The sequence below is a fragment of the Zingiber officinale genome, chromosome 6A (assembly GCF_018446385.1).
Source record: "Zingiber officinale cultivar Zhangliang chromosome 6A, Zo_v1.1, whole genome shotgun sequence".
Classification (NCBI taxonomy): domain Eukaryota; kingdom Viridiplantae; phylum Streptophyta; class Magnoliopsida; order Zingiberales; family Zingiberaceae; genus Zingiber; species Zingiber officinale.
In genome coordinates this window covers 113,410,708-113,432,400 of record NC_055997.1, presented here as the reverse complement: position 1 = coordinate 113,432,400, position 21,693 = coordinate 113,410,708, and the positions used below count along the sequence as shown (strand labels likewise).

The 21,693-nt window shown below is 43.1% G+C and overlaps 1 protein-coding gene across 4 annotated transcripts; it reads left to right on the top strand.

Annotated features, from left to right (window-relative positions):
* Positions 1-14,349: 14,349 nt before the first annotated feature.
* LOC121997518 (nucleolin 2-like) lies at positions 14,350-21,623 on the top strand. 4 transcript variants are annotated; one of them, XM_042551970.1, is made up of 20 exons: positions 14,350-14,478; positions 14,942-14,998; positions 15,072-15,117; positions 15,214-15,398; positions 15,682-15,768; positions 15,887-16,015; positions 16,950-17,003; positions 17,160-17,297; positions 17,541-17,678; positions 17,919-18,056; positions 18,301-18,438; positions 18,593-18,691; positions 19,763-19,840; positions 19,961-20,028; positions 20,124-20,241; positions 20,409-20,497; positions 20,674-20,758; positions 20,836-20,927; positions 21,041-21,348; positions 21,425-21,623. In XM_042551970.1, exons 2-20 carry the CDS (start codon positions 14,966-14,968, stop codon positions 21,451-21,453), a joined length of 2,052 nt encoding a protein of 683 aa, XP_042407904.1. In that variant the 5' UTR covers positions 14,350-14,478; positions 14,942-14,965; the 3' UTR covers positions 21,454-21,623. The 4 variants fall into 4 exon arrangements, with proteins under 4 accessions (XP_042407904.1, XP_042407903.1, XP_042407905.1 ...); XM_042551969.1 differs by having other exon boundaries at positions 21,041-21,360; XM_042551971.1 differs by lacking the exons at positions 17,160-17,297; positions 17,541-17,678 and having other exon boundaries at positions 21,041-21,360.
* The last annotated feature ends 70 nt before the right edge of the window (positions 21,624-21,693 follow it).

The following is a 21,693-nucleotide window of genomic DNA, read 5'->3' as shown; positions in this document are numbered from 1 at the left end:
AAAGCACAGGCGCCGACAACTATTCCATCGTTGCTGCTTCTGCGTGTTTCATCGACTTCCTCGACCTCCAGTTCTCCGACGATCTTCCCCCTCCCTCTCCTAGATCTACTTTTGTAAGCTCCCTGATCTTTTCTTATTTTCGCGTTTGCTTCTCCTTGCTTTCCTTGGCGTCGCCTCTCTCGTTGTTTTTTCCGTCGATCTTTCCGACGAAGCCTCTACGTTTTCACTTTCCGATCATGGCCAGTTCGTCCTCCCTCTCTCCCAGCCTTTGGTATCAAGCCATGGAGAGTTGGTTTGACTCGGGAGATGCCTTTAAACTGATTAATGCATATGACATCCCTGCTGACCACAAACTCACCCTGGCCGAGTCATCCGACCGGCCTCATGACCCGCCGGCCGACACTGTTACCTTCTTCCGCGACCAATTCATAGGTGGCCTTAGGTTTCCAATCCACCCATTCATCATAGAAGTGTGCAACTACTTTTGCATTCCGCTCGGCCAGCTCGTGCCTAACTCCTTCCGGCTGCTGTGCGGCGTAATTGTGCTCTTCCGAGTGCACAACATCCCCCTTAAGTCTCAAATTTTTCATTATTTTTACTATCCCAAGCAGTCTGAGCTGGGTATCTTCTTGTTTCAAGCTCGGATCGGCTTAGTTTTCTTTGATAAAATGTCTACCTCCAACAAGCATTGAAAGGATCATTTCTTCTTTTTGAGTTTTCCCGAGCCGCCACCCTTCCGAACCCAATGACAAACTTCGTTGTCGCCTCCCCCCGACCTGAAAAGGTATAGGACCGAGCTCGCTTTTCTACATGCGGCTAGCCTGCTTGCCGGGCTGAAACTAGACATCCATAAGCTGCTGCCTGAAGGGATGCTGTATCTATTTGACTTAAGCCCGATCCGAACACGGCTTCTGAATGACCCTGATAAGAAATAACTTTCTCTCCTTTTCTTTGAGTCTAACTTATTTCTTTTCTTTTTCTTGCAGCTGAGACCATGATGAAATCAGTAGTGTTCAGCATGCTGAAACGCAAGGTCGCTGAGATAGAGGCGGCTGCAGTGCAGGAGGCGGAGAGACTTGGCATCACCCCGATCGACTCTCATGAAGGCGAGAGCGAAGAGGTGCAGACGGCGGGCGATGCGTCTGCCGCTCGGACGGTCACTACTGATGCAGCTGGAGAGACCGCTCCATCAACTACGCAACCGACCACTCAGCCTGAGGAAGCCGAGTCTTCTGATGACGAACTCCCTTTGGTTGGATGCAAACGCCGTCGAACGGGCACACCAACCCGCTCGGCCACCTCAGCCGTTCACGTGTCCGAGCAGATGGATGATCCTCCTCCATTGGCTCCAGTGACTGTGGAAGCGCTGTCTTCTGACCGGACCCTATCTCAAGGAGATTGGCCTTCCGACCCCGTCGCTACTCAGTCTCTCAGCTCGCTCCCTCCGGCTCCACGGGTAATCAAGCGATCTCTTATTCGCTCTGAGCCGGTCGGACAATCTTCTGCCCCTTCCGTGTCCGCTCAGTCTACTCCGGCCCGCCGCAGGACTATCAAGGCCTTACTCCATCTATCGACAGAGGAATATATACAGGCAACCGAACAGCCGACGAGCTCCGAACACTTAATAACAGTCCGGGGACCCCTCGCGAAAGTCTGGGAGGACGCCCGAGCGCGCGTGGGTCTAATGCCCCTTGGGCTGCTCGGCAACAGCTATCTGCAACACACTATCGGGATAATTTTTATCACGAGCCTTGATTTCTTCTCCTCCGTTCGGTATTGACTATTTTTCTTTTAACCGGGTTGCAGCATTGGGTGGAAAGTATAGCGGTATGCCACCGCTTAGCTTTCCTTGATGAAGAGTTCAAAAAGCTCAAGGTCTCTGGTGGGGCTCCCCTTCAAGACCCTTCTTATGCCGAGTTGAAGGCCAACCTAGATAAGACCAACAAACTGCTAGAGGCCGAGCGACACAAATCTTCAGGCTTGCAAACTATGGTGGACCGGCTCGAGACCCATGTCAAAACATACGACAAGAAGATCACTTTGGCCACCAATAGGAAGAATCAGGCCATCACCGACCTGGAGATGAAAAATGCCGAGGCCCGAGCGCTTGAGCTGAAAGTCAACGAGTTGACCGACCTACTCACTGCCGAGAAAAATGGTCGTTCGGCGGAGGTGGCCGCTCTTCAGAGTGATCTGAAGATATTTCAAGACGCATTGGAGGCCTCCCGAGCCGCCTTCAAAGAATATCAGGAGGCCGAACCTGACCGAGTCACTGTTATGCAGCAGAACTACATCCGCTCGGAGAAATTCGTAGAGAAAACCTGCACTCGGCTCGTCCATCTGTTCAAGCTGGTCATCACCGCCACGGCTGACTATCTAAAGACAAAAGGCCGGCTTCCTGAGGATTTCACTATTCCCGTCCGCGATCATGCTGATCTTCTAACCACGATTCCGGATGAAATTTTTAATTATTTAGAGTGAAGTCGTGGATGTGTACTTGTCGTTCGGCTTATTTTGATCAATGAACCTTTTTTGGCCTTTCCTTGTTTGCTCGTCCAATTGCCATATGTATTCGAGTGAGCTGTCTGATTCGTGCGAGCCTTCGCCTCTTGATCTTCGAGCTATCGCTCGACAGTCGAGTACAAGACCATCACTCTTCCGTAAGTCCCATTAGGTTTACGCGGTGCTAAGGCTGAACCTTATGGTTGCCATTCGGTGGTGTACGAGCTGGGGGTTTATAGTCGTCGGTTCGTCTCTAGAGTATTCAGGCAGGGGGTTTATAGCCGGCGGTCCGACTCTAGAGTTTAATGTCGCCGCTCGACGGTCTTCGGGCCGGGGGGTTTATAGTCGTCGGTCCGACTCTAGAGTTTAACGTCGCCGCTCAACGGTCTTCAGGCCGGGGGGTTTATAGTCGCCGGTCTGACTCTAGAGTTTAACGTTGTCGCTCGACGGTCTTCGGGCCGAGGGGTTTATAGTCACCGGTCCGACTCTAGAGTTTAACGTCGCCGCTCGACGATCTTCGGACCGAGGGGTTTATAGTCACCGGTCCGACTCTAGAGTTTAATGTCGCCGCTCGACGATTTTTAGGCCGGGGGGTTTATAGTCGCCAATCCGACTCTAGAGTTTAATGTCGCCGCTCGACGGTCTTTAGGCCGGGGGGTTTATAGTCGCCAATCCGATTCTAGAGTTTAATGTGGCCGCTCGACGGTCTTTAGGCCGGGGGGTTTATAATCGTCAATCCGACTCTAGAGTTTAACGTCGCTGCTCGACGATTTTCAGGCCGGGAGGTTTATAGTCGTCGGTCCGACTCTAGAGTTTAACGTCACCGCTCGACGGTCTTCAGGCCGAGGGGGTTTATAGTCGCCGGTCCGACTCTAGAGTTTAACGTCGCCGCTCGACGGTCTTCAGACCGGGGGGTTTATAGTCGCCGGTCCGACTCTAGAGTTTAACGTTGCCGCTCGACGGTCTTCTGGCCGGGGGGTTTATAGTCGTCGGTCCGACTCTAGAGTTTAACGTCGCCGCTCGACGATCTTTAGGCCAGGGGGTTTATAGTCGCCGGTTCGACTCTAAAGTTTAACTTCGTCGCTCGACGGTCTTCGTGGAGCCTAGTCGTTCGGCGTATTCTTTTCTTTTTGATATCATTCCTGCATTCAAAGGGAGTCAAGGAACGGAAAGTACATATAACGAATTATATTGGCACACCTTTCATCCAACTCGGTACGGCTGGAGATGTTTAGCGCTCCATGATCGTTCTAGCTGTCGTCCATCTTCATCTTCAAGGTAATAGGCGCCCAATCAGAGCTTTTCAATGACCTTGAAGGGCCCAGCCTAGGGTGTTTCCAGCTTGCTCGCATCTCCGACCGGCTTCACCTTCTTCCATACAAAGTCGCCGACTTGGAATGCCCTAGGAATCACTCGCCTGTTGTAATTCTGTTTCATTCTTTACCGGTACGCCATTAGCCGGACGGCTGCTTTGGCTCACACCTCGTCTACCATGTCCAGCTCCAGCTGCCTCCGCTCGGCGTTACTCGCGTCATCTTATTGCACCCGATCGGATTCTACTCCGACCTCCACGGGAATGGCAGCCTCCCCTCCGTACACAAAGTGGAAATGCGTGACCCCCGTTCTCTCCTTAGGGGTAGTGCGAATCGCCCATAACACGCCTGGGAGCTCATCTACCCAGCTGCCACCGATATGATCGAGCCGAACTCAAAGAATTCGTAGGATCTCCCGATTGGAGACTTCAGCCTGCCCGTTGCTCTGCGGATAAGCCACAGAGGTGAAGTGTTGCTGAATGTCATACCCCTCGCACCATTCTCGAAGTTGCTGTCCGACGAATTTCCACCCATTGTCGGACACGAGCTGTCGTGGAATGCCGAACCGACATATTATGTACTGCCAGATGAACTTCTTGACCATCTACTCGGTTATTTTCGCGAGCGGCTCGGCTTCCACCCACTTTGAGAAATAGTCTACCGCTACTAGTAAAAACTTCCGCTGTCCGGTCGTCATGAGGAAGAGTCCTACAATATCCATGCCCCACTGGTCGAACGGGCAGGCTACTGTAGAGGCCTTCATCTCCTCCATCGGTCGATGGGAGAAGCTGTGATATCTTTGACAAGAAAGGCAAGTGGCGATGGTCCAAGCGGCGTCTTCCTGGACGGTCGGCCAGAAATATCCAGCTAGCAGGATCTTTTTTACCAACGACCGGCCGCTCGGGTGTCCTCCGCAGGATCCTTGATGCACCTCCTTTAGAATATATTCCGTGTCTTTCGAGCTGACACACTTTAGCAGCGGACGGGAGAAAGCCTTCTTATAGAGCTGGTCCCCTATGAGGGTGAACCGGCCCGCTCTCCTTCTTAGCAACTGCGCCTCATCCCGATCGGACGGAGCAGCTCCTAATCGCAAGAATTCCACTATGGCCATCCTCCAACCGCTAGGGAACGTGTGACCCTCCATCCTGTCAATGTGAGCCACTAATGATACCAGCTCGATCGGTTACTGGGTGACGATCGACGTTATCGAACTCGCCAACTTCGCCAACTCATCTACCGCCTGATTCTCCGCTCAGGGGATCTTCTGTATGACAACCTCGCCGAAGTTGATTTTGAGCTTGTCTAATGCCTCCGCGTACAGCTTCAGCCTAATGTTGTTGATCTCGAAGGTCCCCAAGAGCTGCTGAGCGGCTAACTGTGAGTCTGAATAAATTAACACCTTACTGGCTCCTACGTGCCGAGCGACCTGTAATCCTACTATGAGGGCTTTATACTTCGCCTCGTTGTTGGTTGCGCAGTAATCCAACCGAACAGACAGATGCATCCGCTCTTCTTGTGGTGAAATCAGCAAAAGACCGATGTCGCTTCCCTGCTGCATGGCTGACCCGTCCACATATACCCTCCAAGTGGCTTCAGGCTCAGGGTTCTGCACTTCAGTGACGAAATCCACCAAGGATTGCGCCTTAATTGTCGTCCGGGACTGGTACTGTATGTTGAACTCGCTGAGCTCGGTTGCCCATTTAATCAATCGTCCGGATGCCTCGGGATTAAGAAGTACTCTTCCCAAAGGGTTGTTCGTCATGACGATGATTGTGTGCGCGAGAAAGTAGTGTTGGAGTCTTCGGGCGGTGAGGACTAACGCGAAGGCAAGCTTCTCGAGACCAGTGTAGCGGGATTCAACGTCCTTTATGATGTGACTCAGAAAATACATAGACTGTTATTCGCGCGTCCGACCTTACCAATGCCGAGCCAACAGCATGCTCGGTGGAGGATAAGTATATGCGGAGTGGCTCGCCGATAGTCGGCTTGGCTAATATAGGTAAAGAGTTTAGATAAGCCTTCAAAGCTTCAAACGCCCGGTCGCATTCTTCGTCCCATTGGAATTTGGTGGCTCGACGAAGAATCTTGAAAAAGGGCATGCTCCGGTCGGTCGTTTTGGAGATGAACCGCGAGAGAGCCGTTATCCGACCGGTAAGGTACTGTACTTCCTTCAAATTTCTGGGAGGTGACATGTCCTGCAATGCCCTTACCTTGCTGGGGTTCACCTCTATGCCCCGCTCGGTGATGATATAGCCTAAAAAGCGACCGCTCTTTACTCCGAAGTGACACTTCTGAGGATTTAGCTTGACTCCATACATCCTCAGTGCATGGAAGGTCTCCTCTATATCTGCATATAGGTTGATCACTCGGAGTGATTTAATAAGGATGTCATCCACGTATACCTCTAAGTTCCACTCGATCTGCTTCCGGAACACCTTGTTCATGAGATGCTGATATGTGGCGCCGGTGTTCTTCAATCCAAATGGCATTACGTTGTAGCAGTAGGTGTCGTCCGCTGTGATGAAACTTACTTTCGCTTGATCATTCTGGGCGAGCGGGAGTTGGTGGTATCCCTGATAAGCGTCCAACATGCATATCAGTTCATATCCCGCAGTTGAGTCTACCATTTGGTTAATTCAGGGCAGAGGGTAAAAGTCTTTCGGGCACGCCTTATTCAGATCTCGAAAGTCGATGCAGACCCTCCATTGTTACATGCCTTGGCGACCAGAACAACGTTCGTGAGCCAGCTCGGGAATTGCACCTCTCGTATGTGGCTGGCCTCCAGAAGCTTCTCGACTTCCGCTCGGATGATGACGTTCTGCTCAGAACTGAAGTCTCTCTTCCTCTGCTTCACCGGCCGTGCGTCCGGCCAGACATGGAGCTCGTGCTGCACAATGTTTGGTGAGATGTCTGGTAGCTCGTGTGTTGACCACGCAAAGACATCGTGGTTATATCATAGGCACTTGATCAATTCTTCCTTCTGGCCTGCTTCCAGGTCGAATGCAATGAATGTGGTTGCCTCCGGTCGGCCATCGCAAATCCGCACCTCTTCTTTTTCTTCATAAACTAAAGTTGGAGGTTTTTCAGTTACGGTGTTTACCTCCAACCGCGGTGCTTTCCGAGCGGATCTTGACTCTGCTCGAACCATCTCCACATAGCATCGTTGGACAGCCAGCTGATCTCCTCTAACTTCGCCCACCTTATCCTTCACGGGGAATTTGATCTTCTGGCAAAAGGTTGAGACGACTACCCGAAACTCATTGAGAGTTGGCCGACCAAGTATCACGTTGTAGGCGGACGGGGTATCAACCACAATGAAGTTAGAGGTCTGCGTCCTTCGAAGAGGCTCCTCTCCTAACGATATAGCCAGTCGGGTCTGGCCGACTGGAAGAATCTCGTTGCCGGTAAATCCATATAATGGAGTTGTCATTGGAAGCAGCTCGACTTGGTCAATTTGAAGTTGGTTGAACGCCTTCTTGAAAATAATGTTAATCGAGCTGCCTGTGTCAATAAATATGCGATGAATAATATAATTTGCTATTACCGCTCGGATGATGAGGGTGTCGTCGTGCGGCACTTCGACCCCTTCTAAGTCTCTAGGCCCGAAGCTGATCTCGGGTCCTTACGCCCGCTCTTGACTGCAGCCGACCGCATGGACCCTGAGCTGCCGAGCGTGTGACTTCCTTGCGCGATTGGAGTCACCGCCTGTCGGCCCACCAGCAATGATGCTGATCTCGCCCCGAGCGATATTGCTCCTGTTTTCTTCCTCTCGGGCGGGGGGTCTTGTTCGCTCTTGCGAGGCCCGGGGATTGACCCTCGGCTGATGATGCTGTTGCCGTTCGGGGGACTCCCTACCCACCCGTCGCCCAGTACTCTGGTGTTGATGTCGTCGATCGGGCGAAGGTGATCGGCGGCGATAGCTTCTCGGCGTCGGGTGAGCAATCGGGTCGAGACTTCGATAGTCACGGGTGTTGTGGGTCGCTGACTGGTGAAACAAACAAAATATGGGAGTCCATAGCTTTCCTTTTTTTGCTTGGGCCGATCGGCTGCCACATGTTGGATGGCGTGCGGCCTTGCCTCCTGATGAGGGCATGCTCCCTCAGCATGGGGTCCCCTCGGGGGTTGATGACTGGCCGGTGGTCTCCGCTCGGTCGGAGCTGAAGGCTCGGGTGGTGCTTCTTTCCTTCTGGCCGCCTGAGCTTCCTCCACATTGATGTACTCGTTCGCCTTCTTTAGCATGTGGTTGTGGTCGCGGGACGACTTTCGGATGAGAGAGCGGAAGAAATCTCCGTCGACTAGGCCCTGAGTGAAGGCATGCATCATTGTCTCGGATGAGACCGTGGGGATATCCATGGCCGCCTAGTTGAAACGCTGGATATAAGCTCGGAGGCTCTCTCTCGGCCCTTGCTTCATAGAAAATAAGCTGACGTTGGTCTTTTGGTAATGTCAGCTGCTGGCAAAGTGGTGGAGGAATGCCATTTGGAAGTCTTTGAAGTTTCGTACCGATTCGTCCGGCAACCTCCTGAACTAGCGTTGTGCGGAGCCAGACAGGGTGGTGAGGAAGACCCTACATTTGATTCCGTTGGTGTATTGATGTAGAGTGGCAGCATTATCAAACTAACCGAGGTGGTCGTCCAGGTCGGTTGTACCGTTGTACTCTCTGATCGATAGGGGGTGTAATGCTTCAGAAGTGGATCTTGCATAATCGACTCAGAGAACTGGCGATTGATCCACCTGGGGGATGACTCGGTCTGAGGCATTTTCCCCTTCCTGGCGTCCCGCACGGGGCACTTCGTCGGATGACCCTTGGTTGGCTTGAGCTAGCTCAGACGACGTTTGGAACAAGACCCGATGGAACGGAATAGGGGCGGGCGGCGTATCTCCTGGTGTGCCGGTTTGACCTTTATTCTGTGCCCAAGTGGAGTATTGTTCCGGTCGCTCTTCTTGCGTCACTCGGCCACCCGATGCCGAGGTCGTCTGCTGCGCCAACCACTCGCCCAATGCTTTCTGCTGTTGCTCCACAATTTTCGCTGCTCTAGCCTCGATAAGAGCGTCGAACTCCTCTTGAGAAAGCGTCACGATGTGCGGTCGTCCAGCTCCTTCCATCTTCTCTGCTCGGATTCAGGTATGTTCTCACAGACGGCGCCAATTTGATCATGTCCGAGAGTTGAGTAGACGGACGCTGGGGACATGACGCTCTCTACTGATTCCGTGTAGACTCTGGGCTGACGTGGACTCTGGTGAACCTGCAGCAAAACCGAGCCGGGGAGGGGATCCTGGCGATGACCCTCTGACGCTCAAGTCAGGCGAGAAGAAATTGAAGCAGAATAACGAGGCAAAGAGCTATAGTAGATGATCATGCATACCTCCGTCGAAGTTTAGGGGTCCTTATATAGGATCCGGGGGGGGAGGGGCGCGTGCATGCTTCCCGAGGCGTGCACGCTCCTCAAAGCATACCTCAAAATGGACGTGTCAGAAAAGTGTGTTTGACGCCATACTGCAACCGTCCAAGCATATCTCCGACATGACAGTGGAAACTTCCATCGTACGATCTTCTGTCCGGTCTGGTCACCGACCATGCTATCTGTCGGCGGCGCATGTCTCGAGAAGGATATCGCCAGCTGTCTATTTTATCCTCTTCTCTTGTCTGTTTCTAGGCCGAGCGGGGTGAGCCGCTGGTCGCATACTCAGACGGACATGCAGCCTTAGTCGTTCGGTAGCTCGGCTCGAGCGGACTTGTCGGTCGGCGCATCGCCTCTTTTATACAAAACCCCCTGAGCGTCGGAAACCCGACCTGTGATCGAGTTGTCTTCGCGTCGGTCTGAGCGCTATTAAGGTCGATCGGTGAGGTGACCTCCCCGCTCGGCCACAACATTGGTCTGCCCATCTTGACTTTAACTTCCATGTGTCGTTGACCACTGTACGGTCGTGCCCCCTCTTTCACCACCGGATCAGTCACGGTTCAAGATTATTATGTTAAAAAATTATAAATTATAAATTTAAAATTAAACATTAAAAATTACAAATTATAAATTAAAATTTATTGGAAAAAAAGACTTGTACTTATTTAAGTTGTTTACGTATTTCCTTAGGAGAATCAAAACTCATGTAGTTCTTTTACATTATCACTCACTTTCATTTCCCGTTCCTGTCATATTCGTTATTTCAGTATCAAAATCTTCAATTTCATCATCTGAAAGTTGCATTCCTTGGATTCTTTTCTCCGCTTTGGTCTAATCGTTCAGTAATGCTTAGGCTTCCAATGAGTCGGGAGACAAAGTTGATCGTCGTTCATTTAATATGTTGCCGCCGTCACTGAACGTCTACTCCACAGTAATAGTTGACACTGGACGAGTTAAAATTTCTTTGGTGATCACAAAGAGGACGAGAAAGCTTTGAGCCTTCTGTGACTACCGCTTTGAGATATCAAAATTTTCACTATCTGCTTCATTAAAATCAAAATAAGTCGTAAAATAATTCTCAAGTTTCTGCGTAGAACTTGAGGATCCTCGTGGACATTTTATCCGTTCTTTTAATAAAAGTTGTACTTTTGTAAGTTTTGAATTACTACTAGTAGTTTGTTGTAATTTAGAAATATTAATTTGTATTCCATATTTTGCATAATATTGATTATAAATATCATATAAATAAATTTTAATATTATATATAATATTAACTAGATCAGAAGAAAAATCTTTAATTGGAATTAAAGCATCGTAATATAAAGTTAATATTTCTTATAAAATTCTAATTTAAATATAGGATCTAAACAAATGCAATTAAATAAATTTTAGGAATAAAATAAAAATATTTTCCTCATTTAGTTTTCATAACTAAGATGCAAGGAGATAAAGATTCATTATTAATATGTTCAATTAAAGCTAATACTATATTAAAAAAAATCTTAAACTAATTGAGCAGTGGAATAATATAATAAACACCGAAAAATTATTCGGTTGCATCATTAAATACTTTTAAAATTTCACAAATACTACTACAAATATTCCATTATTATGGAAATAAATATATATTAGTATTAGTATTTTGTGCCAAAAAAAATGGACATAATGATTCTTTATATTGAAATGAATCTTGTAATAATTGGTATGTTAAATTTCCAATGTGTTGGTACATCACGTGGAAATTTTTTAGGTCTTATTTCATTAGTTTTACAAAACCTACGTCATTGTTTCATTATAGATGGATGAGATCATAAATAAGAAATTACAATTCTAATTGGTTTAATATAACTTTCTAAAACTTTTAAACCATCTTGAACGCATAAATTTAAAACATGGCACACATAACGAATATGAAAAAATAAACCTCCGATAATAAGTTGACAAACAAATTTTAGATCATATATACAAGTGGTATTGGAACTAACTGTTGGGACCGAAAAATAGCTAGAGGGGGGGGGTGAATAGCTCATCGCGTGCTCGTGGTCGGCGTTGCTTGTTTCTTCAAAGATGTACAGCGGAAATATACAAGAAACAAACTCACACAATGCTAACAAAGATGGTTTACTTGGTATCCACCTCACAAGAGGTGACTAGTCCAAGGATCCACACCTACTCATGCACCCTCCACTATGAATAACACTCCTTTATGGTAACTACCAAAGGCGGAGAAGCCCTACAACACTCTCAATACAAGAAGAAGAAAAGGAAATACAAGATAAGCAAAAGCTTACAAGATGTACAATAAAAACCCTAACCCTAACTTCTTCTTCTTGCTTTTGATCCACCTCTTGACTTGGAAGAGCCTCCAAGAATCTTCAAGAACTGGCGATCTGGAGCTTAGAGAGAGCTGTGGAGTTGCGGGAGAGTATCGGGAGTGAACAGTGCAAGTGATACGAAGGAAACGAACGACTGCGGCTTAAATCGACGCTAACGGTCGGATCCCGATCGATTAGATTGCTCTCAATTGATTGGGGAGGCTTTGGATCGATCAACCGATCGATCCAGAGTGCCTCTGTTCTTTCTGGAATAGCCTATATCGATCGGCTGATCGATCCAAGGCTTATCGCGCACAAACAGCAGCTCCCAATCGATCCACTGATCGATTGGGACTTCTGGATCGATCCACGGATCGATCCAAAGAGGTTCTGTTCGTGGGGACTCACCCGATCGATCAGCTGATCGATTGGGCATGATCTAATCGATCGGCTGATCGATCCAGATCTGCTGGATCGATCGGCTGATCGATCCAGATCTGCTGGATCAATCGGCTGATCAATCTAGATCTTGATTTTTGCCCAAAAGCAAGTCCAAAGCCCCCTAAACCAACATCCAGTCAACCATGACTTGTTGGTACATAAAACCTAGCATCCGGTCACTCTTGACCAGCTAGGACTCTCTCACCAAGTGTCTGGTCAATCCCTTTGACCGACTTGGACTTTTCTCCTCTTGCCAAGTATCCGGTCAATCACTTTGACTTACTTGGACTTTCACCAGATGTCTGATCAACCTTGACACATCTGGATTTCCCCCGTGTCTGGCTTCACTCACTAGGACTTCTCATCTGCCTAGCTTCACTCACCAGGACTTCCAACTGCCTAGCTTCACTCACTAGGACTTTCCATCTGCCTAGCTTCATTCATTAGGACTTTCCATCTGTCTAGCTTCACTCACTAAGACTTTCACCTGACTTCACTCACCAGGATTTTCTTCTGCCTGGCTTCACTCACCAGGACTTTCAAACTGCCTAGCTTCACTCACTAGGATTTCCACCTGCCTAACATCCCAGTTAGGACTTCCCAGTCAAGTATCTGGTCAACCTTGACCTACTTGACTCTTCTCCAACCAAACTGATCAGACCCTGATTAGAGGGGAATTGCACCAAACAATCTCCCTAAATGAACAAGTGCACCTGCACTTGTCCATATCATCGAAGTCTTGTATTGTCAAACATTGAAACTCAAACTAAGACTCAAGCTTGGTCAACCAGGTCAGCCTTGACCTGAGGGATATTGCACCAACACTAGCATTATCTAATGATATTGAAAATATTTTCTGAGTTAAACCATATTTTTCTAAAATTAAACATAATAATTGTGCAATGTTATGAGCATTATGTGATTCATCAAAAACTCTATAAGCTAACATTCTTTTTTTGGAGGTTCCAAGAGTTATCGATTCAATGGCAAGTCACGTCCATATACGAATGTGTTTGCCAATGATCACTCAAAATATTGAAATATAAAGAAATATTATTATCTAATTTACTAAATTCATCAATTAAATTCTTTTTAACTTGTTTTACTAATTTTTTAATTGTATGAGTAAGTGTAGTTCTAGGAATACATTTAGCACGTGGATTAAGAAATTCTTTACAAAAATCTTCAAATATGCATTTAGATCCAAAACTAAAAGAAAGATGTTATACGAAAATAAATTAGCTAACGATTCTCTTAATTTATTATTCGAATATAAAAATAAATCGGCATCAGTACTACCGCTAGTTGAAAAAAAATCTTGATAATTGTGTTTGAGAACGGTCGAGTCCAAATTCCGTTGGGTGGTTCGTTTTTACATGTCGTTTTAACGACCCATAGCCGCCACCATCTTGGAATTTATAGGAATTATTGTAGTGCTTACATTTTGCACGTATTTCTCTCGACGGAAGAGTGATATTCTTAAATGTTTAGTGAAAATAAAAGATTTTAGAGGAGGAAGTTCTCGAACCTTAGAAGTAATTACATTGGTACTTTCTTGTGTTTCGGGTATCGGATTCGGAAGATGCTCGATCGCATCATCGGTGGATTGAATGTTGGGGTCCTCCTCCTGCGAATTCATTATTTTCTTTCCATTCCGAGGTCGAGTTGACATACCTCCACAGTCTTCTCCTATTATAATTGAAAATTGAAAAGTTCTAGTACAACAAGATCGTAAATTGACACGTTTGATGGCTGCTTCATGCTGTTTTGGCTTACAGTTTCTCTTTTTCTATGCTCATGCTTACAGTTATCTTTTTCTATGCTCCATCTCTACTGTAGATAGCCATTTGTTTTCACTTTAAACTAACAATTATATCTTATGCCGATCAGGCAGAATTAATTAATTGTAACGAAGGAGGTAAATCATAGATGACTACTAACCATTAATATAATAGTCAATACATAAAACATACTCAAATATACTAAATTTCAATCTCATAACCCAATATGATAACCATATTAATTTTATTAAAAAAAATAGTTCCATTATCTCAACGATCCTTTTAATACCAATCTTATGCATATAGAAAAAGATCTCATAACCCAAAATGATAATATCATATTAATTTTATTAAAAAAATAAATTAATTAGATCCTTTTAATACCGATCTCGATATAGAAAAAAATAAATATAAGTGATATTTTACAACACTTTACTCATTTGAGTTCGAGTCCGTTATTTTGTTCTTCTATTTAGTTTTATATAGACTCTTATTATTATTATTATTATTATTATTATTATTATTATTATTAAAACCTAAATCTAAAATTTTTTCATTAGCTCCTAATTATTTTATATATTATTATTACGTGTCTAGAAAATGTCTATGCGGAAGCAATTCGCACTCCGCCTCTATAAAACCCTTCTTGACGCTTCAAAACCCTAGCAATCGAGGGCTCGCTTCCGCCACCGGGTTCCTCTTACTCGTCTTCTTCCCTTACGAGGTGAGCAATCTGACTAGAATTTAGGGCTTGTGTTGTTCAAACTTCTCTGATTCACTTCGCTTTGGCCGATGCTGTGTTTGTGTAGTTTTAAATATTAACTCTTTTTTTTTTTAAAAAAAAATCTTTTCCTATCCAGTTTTGGCTGGAGGTTTATTTTATGCGAAGAACGTTGTTTTTAGATGATACACTAGATTGTGCCGGCGGTTTTAGTTGTTCTACCTGCAAATTTCTATCTTTGATAATGACGGCCATGGGTCTGCTAGCGATCAGATCGATTCCGTAGAAATTTAGTATGCAGAGCTATGCTTTTCTGATATATGCATTCCCTTCTTTTGAAGTGGTTGATATTTTATCCCTTTTTTTAATTTTAAAGATACCCATTTGCCACTTCTAGCAAGTTCTAGTACAACAAGATCGTAAATTGACATGTCTGATGGCTGCTTCCTGCTGTTTTGGCTTGCAGTTTCTCTTTTTCTAAGCATCTGAGATGGGAAAGTCAAGCAAGAAAACCAATGTTGAGGTAATGTGAAAGTTTGAACTCAGTTATTGAAGAAAATGTGTCAACATACTAATTGAGCACTGATGTACTCCAGGTTGCACCAGCCATTCCAGCGGTATCTGCAAAGCCTGGTAAAAAAGGTTCGACCTTTATTTCAATTGTATGGGTATAAATTGCTCCCGCATTTTATTACATTATATTATTCAGAAATCTCGATTGATTGTTTCATTGTCCAGGCAAGAGGGATGCTGAAGTGACCTTAGAGAAAGAAGGAAGCGCAAAGAAGCAGAAGAAAGAAATTGAGAATGCTGTTCCAAAGGGGGACATCAGGAACCTTAAGAAGGCTCTTAAGAATGCCCCATTGAAAAAGAAACCAGAAACAAGCAGTTCAGAAGATGATTCCTCATCTGACTCTGAAGAAGTGCGTAACATTGCTTATTGTTTTTTTTTCTCTCATAAAAAATCTAGCTGGTTTAACTTAATACAATGATAACTTGCTGGTGATTATTTTCTTTATTTCTTATTGCTGCTTTAACTAATATTGATTAACATTACTGTAATGCCCAATGAGTTTAACCAATATGAATGCTTTAACTACTCATTCTATTTTTTTCCCCTTGTAGTCTTTATTAAAATTCATTCCAACTCACTGGCAGAAACAATCAAGTACCTACCTTCTGAAAATAAGAAACTTGATGTTGCAGGTTAAAGTTCCTCCAAAGAAGCAGAGTAAATTGGCAAAATCTCTGAAAAAAAAGTCAAGTAGTAGTGAAGAATCTTCTTCGGATGATGTAAAGTTTGACAAACATAACACTGGCCGTTTCATAGCTTAATCTCTTCCTCACAATTGTTTCTCTCACTGTCATGCTGCCAATGAGAATGTAATTTTTTTTTAAAAATTTTGTGTAGGAACCTGTGAAGACAGTTCCTGCTTCAGATAAAAAAGCTGCAGTTGCCACTAAGAATGGTTCGTTTGCTGCTGTAACCAAAAAAGGAAAAGAAAGCAGCAGCTCTGAAAGTGATTCTGATGAGGATGAAGTGAGTTTCTACTGTGACATAGTTCTTAAGTTGTTTGAATTCAACCATTGATGCATTTATGCTAGTAATCCTACACTTTAATTTAGCTTAGTCATGGTAGGTTCAAGAATTCTCGTCAATTGTCATCAAAGTGCAATTCAAATTTTTACAGATGGCTCTTGAGTTAATTTTGACAGCTATAATCTAGTGTGATTGTTGTCCTTTTTGTTAGTTAGAATAAAAAAGATTTCAATATATTGGTTGAAAAGCTAATATAGTGATATTGAAGTTGGTTTATTTTCCTATATTAAAGTTTTATTTCCATCTGTCTTTGGTTGATTTTGTCATGACATTGTTATTTGAAGCAGATTGTCTTTTTTAAAGCTATAATTCAGTTTGATAGTCAAGTATGTTTTATTTACAAAAATTTATTGATGCCCTTCCATCATAAATTCAATTATTGTGTGTGTGTGTGTTAGACCTGAATAAGTAGACTTAGTTCAATTTTCTTGGTACACTAGTTTTTTTAATGGTAATCCAGGTATCCAGCTCTTTGTACGCTAGTTTATTATTGATACCTATAGATGTATCTTTTAAGAGTTAAATTTAAAGGTTGATACAGTCAATAAAAGATCCTCTACAGGGTATCTGTATGAGAGAATAGTAGAGTATGTATAAGAAACATAGTAGATCCATAACTTGCAAGTAACTTGTCGTTCATGGTTTTGCAATTTTAAAGCATCTGACAAGGAAAAGTATCCTATTTGTGATATTTCTTTGCAGTATTGTGTAACACAAATATTTAACAAAAGATCATTTAGTCGTAATTTGATATTTTGTTGCTTCTTCTCATCTAGTGGTAAAAACATTTTATTGGCCTTTGATTTTAGAAACCTATATATGTTAGTCTCGGATAGTATTTGTCAGCCATCTAATGCAATTTTTAATTTTGAAGGATGACTCTGATGAGAGTGATGTTGCGCCACAACTGAAGAAGTCGAAAATTATGGTAATTGTCATCTTTTGTTTGGTTGCTAGATCCTGTGTGCAACCTTGCTGAGTTGAATGTGAATGTCGTGCCTCTTTTTTTTTGGTTTTGTTTGATGATTGAAGTTTGTGTATTTCATATACATTCTTGTGGATCTTGATACCCTTTCTCATTTAGGATTCTGTCCCATCTGCAAAAACCAAACCTGTTACTAAGATTGTCAAAAAAGAGAGCAGCAGTAGTGAGGAAGATGAGGATGATAGCTCTGAAGAAAGTTCAGATGATGAACCTTCAAAACAGCAACAAGCTAAGAAGGTAAATCTATACTTCCTGTCTTTTTAGCCAAGTATGTTGTCAACAAGCTAAGAAAATCATGTATGCTCTCAAAAGTTATGGTAAGTGTTATCTTTTGTTTAACTGCTAGATTCTGTGTACAACTTTGCTGAGTTGAGTATGCACATTGTGTTCCTTTGCTTTTTTGTTTTGGTTTTGTATGATGATTGAAGTTTGCGTATTCCATTTACATTCTTGTGGATCTTGATACCTTTTCTCCTTTAGGATTCTGCCCCATCTTCAAAAACTAAACCTGTTACTAAGATTGTCAAAAAAGAGAGCAGCAGTAGTGAGGAAGATGAGGATGATAGCTCTGAAGAAAGTTCAGATGATGAACCTTCAAAACAGCAACAAGCTAAGAAGGTAACTCTAGACTTCCTATCTTTTCAGCCAAGTACGTTGTCAACAAGCTAAGAAAATTATGTATGCTGTCAAAAGTTAAAAGTGTTATCTTTTGTTTAACTGCTAGATTCTGTGTACAACTTTGCTGAGTTGAGTATGCGCATTGTGTTCCTTTCCTTTTTTGTTTTGGTTTTGTTTGATGATTGAAGTTTGTGTATTTCATTTACATTCTTGTGGATCTTGATACCCTTTCTCATTTAGGATTCTGTCCCATCTGCAAAAACCAAACCTGTTGCTAAGATTGTCAAAAAAGAGAGCAGCAATAGTGAGGAAGATGAGGATGATAGCTCTGAAGAAAGTTCAGATGATGAACCTTCAAAACAGCAACAAGCTAAGAAGGTAAATCTAGACTTCCTGTCTTTTCAGCCAAGTATGTTGTCAACAAGCTAAGAAAATCATGTATGCTGTTAAAAGTTATGGTAAGTGTTATCTTTTGTTTAACTGCTAGATTCTGTGTACAACTTTGCTGAGTTGAGTATGCACATTGTGTTCCTTTGCTTTTTTTTTTTTTTGGTTTTTTTATGATTGAAGTTTGTGTATATCATTTACATTCTTGTGGATCTTGATTCTTTTTCTCCTTTAGGACTCTGTCTCATCTTCAAAAACTAAGCCTGTCGCTAAGACTGTCAAAAAAGAGAGCAGCAGTAGTGAGGAAGATGAGGATGATAGCTCTGAAGAAAGTTCAGATGATGAACCTTCAAAACAGCAACAAATTAAGAAGGTAACTCCTATCTTTTCAGTCATGTGTTGTTAACAAGCTAAGAAAATAATTCTAGGTTTCCTATTCCTTTAATTATATATTTTCAGTTATCTAAGTTTTGACAAATTATCAAGTTGTGTATCATATGGTTAATACTTCCTTCTTTTGTTGCTAGGTGATTCAAGCATCTAAAAAGAGCAATAGCTCTGACTCATCTGAGGAATCTTCTGATGAGGAAAGTGAAGATGAGGAGCCACTTAAGACTCCGAAGAAGGTATTTTTAAGTAGTAGATACATGCATAAGCATATATGCACCCTTTGCTTAAATGGCAAATATGTGACTCTGTTCACTTATAGGATATTACAAGTTTACAACTACCTATTAAATGGTTCACATATGGCAATCTTAGAGCACATGTGCGAAAGATGGCCAGATGATCAATAGTGTGGAACTACTTTGTGCATCCCAATGGTGATTGGTGCTTAGATATGTTAGTAGTGCATTAGAATTGGGATTGCAGGCATGATCTAGTACTTATGAACTTAGTTTGTGTTTTTGAGAAATCATTTCATAAAGCAAAGTTTTCTTTGCATCAAGGAAAATCAAACTAGGTAACCTCTCTTGTAACATTTTTTCCTGTGCCTTTTTCTTATATGTTAGTTCCCTTCCCTCACAGGAAGCACTGCCTAGATGACTCATCTTTTTTTTTAACGCATCATTTGATTTTTTTTTGCATAGCTGACCTCACCTAATGGGATAAGGTTTGATTGTTGTTTTATTTGAAATTTATTTTGCACCATATAAATATACTATTTTGGAGCAAATTCACAATCCGTCCTAGAGTTGGATTTTTCTCCTTCAATTCCGGTTCAATTCAGCCCATCTAGTTTGAATTGTTTGTGATCTATTTGATCTTTGCACAGTGATGAGTTACCTTGGTAGTTCATACTGCTTTCCTTTATTTGAAATGAAGGAATTTCTGATATGTCCAAAGTTGTGGGTCCTGAAAATTTAACTAAAGGAGAATCAAGAAGGCAAGTGTTTTAACCCTGTTTACATTCAACTCTACTAATTTTATGAGCACTCATCTTGATTTGATACCCTTGGATGAATTTCAAGTTCTGCCATGATCCTAAAACACCCTGGATTCCAACTTTAGGGTTTGAAAATCTCTGTTTGACTGGTATCATCAATATAAACGCTTAAATTTTGGTCATCCATATTGCTGTGTTAATAGCAAGGTTATGCTTGACACAACAGTTATCACTAACTGTGATCTGCATGATTTGGTGTTTTGGGGATCTGCTTAGTTGTTTTTATGAGATGGTGTTGTTGCTAATGCAGGATAATGATGTTGAGATGAAGGATGCTAGTGTGGTTAGTGCTGAAAAACAAACTGCCACGAAGTCTGAAAAGAAAACGGTATCATCCTCTTTTTTGTTTTATGTATGCTTGTGGACAATTTTAGTTCGTTTTCTGTTCATATAGTCCGGGCAAACTGATTTTTCTATTCTTTATTATCTTATAATTGTTACAACTCAGAATCAAGCACCTGGATCTCGAACACTATTCATTGGAAACTTGTCCTATGATGTTGGACAGGATGATGTGTACGTATAACTTAATATGAAATTTACTATGATGCTTGTATATTATATTATATATAAAGCTTTGTGATGTAATATTTTGATTTTCTTTCTTTCAGGGCTGAATTCTTCAAGACAGCAGGGGAAGTTGTTGATGTGCGTCTGGCTACAGCAGAAGATGGAAGCTTCAAGGGATTTGGCCATGTTGAATTTGCTACTGAGGAAGATGCTAAGAAGGTTTATCATCTTTTAATTGCTTAATCCAATTCAGTCATCAGCTTCTTTTTGGACCTTTTGTCTCTATTAGAATTTAACCATTGCAACTGTTCCTTCAAATTGTGCAGCCACGTAACAGTGATTCAATTGTTTTATAGGGTTCATTTGTCTTTTCTTTCCTTCTGTAGGCACTTGAATTGAATGGCAATGAATTATTTGGTCGTGGTGTTAGACTTGATGTGGCCCGTGAAAGAGGTTCCTATACCCCTCAGAGTGGGTAAGTTCTCAACTAAAGCTGGTTAAGGCTGCAAGGGGAAAGACATTCTAATTTGAATGTTTTTTTTTTTCGGTGTCATCATATTTGCTCATAAAAAGAAAACAATTTCAAATTGGTTCATCTAGAACTCTTTTTGTTTATAATATTTCAAAGGATGCACATCTATTCTTTTGCAGCAAGGATAACTACCAAAAGGGAAGCAAAGGTCAGAGTCAAACCATATTCGTGAAAGGCTTCGATAGATCACTTGAAGAGGATCAGGTATATTATTGTATTTCAATGCATCTTGTATTCTCCCCTCAACCGCTGTTAAACACTCACGCTCAGCATTTGTACAGGTTAGGAGCTCTCTGGAGGAGCATTTTGGCTCATGTGGAGATATTACTCGAATCTCTGTTCCCAAGGATTATGAAACTGGAGCTCCCAAAGGGTCTGTTCCTTTTAATCCATCTTGTTTCGATTTGCATAGCAATATGAAGCTTGAACATATATTTGAGTTATGAAACTCTTTTATTTTCTTGATACTTGCATGTTTTGTGTCAGGATTGCATACATAGACTTTAAGGATCAGGAAAGCTTCAACAAGGCGTATGAGCTCAATGGCTCTGATCTTGGAGGATACACATTAACTGTGGATGAGGCAAAGCCGAGAACTGATAATCGTGATGGTGGCTGGAGTGGTGGCAGGGATGGTGGAGGTAGAAGTGGTGGGAGATTTGGTGGAAGAGATGGTGGCAGACGTGGTGGAAGGGGTGACCGTGGCAGGGGACGTGACTTTGGCGGCAGGGGCCGAGGCCGTGGCCGTGGCGGTGCACCATTCAGGCCGCAAAGTGCTGGGACAGCTAGTACAGGTTCTATTACAAGTATAATCACTTTGGATAATCTCATGCAGTTGTGTCCATTTTTGATAAATTCAACATTTTGCAGGGAAGAAGACCACTTTCGGGGATGATTAGTTCGATTTGAAATCTTCTCTTAAGGTCTCCATTTTATCTTGTGTTCTGTGTTGGAGCAGCTCTTTTTCCTATCGTCGATCCATCTTGGATAAATTTTACGCTCGTCTTAAAGCAACATTTGTGCGTTCCATATTTATTTTCTTTGTAGTGTATGAGAGGTATTGAAACTAGTTCCGGACTCTTAAAGAGTTTATGACAAAGTTCGTATAATAATATCTCGTCCATTTTCTCTTTAAAAAA

Bases quoted from the DNA above. Each gene is read 5' to 3' on its own strand.
- LOC121997518 (XM_042551969.1), top strand. From the start codon at position 14,966: ATGGGAAAGTCAAGCAAGAAAACCAATGTTGAG. The intron at 18,057-18,300 runs GTAAATCTAGAC...TTTCTCCTTTAG, and splicing joins AACAGCAACAAGCTAAGAAG to GACTCTGTCTCATCTTCAAA. The intron at 20,759-20,835 runs GTATATTATTGT...GCATTTGTACAG, and splicing joins GATCACTTGAAGAGGATCAG to GTTAGGAGCTCTCTGGAGGA.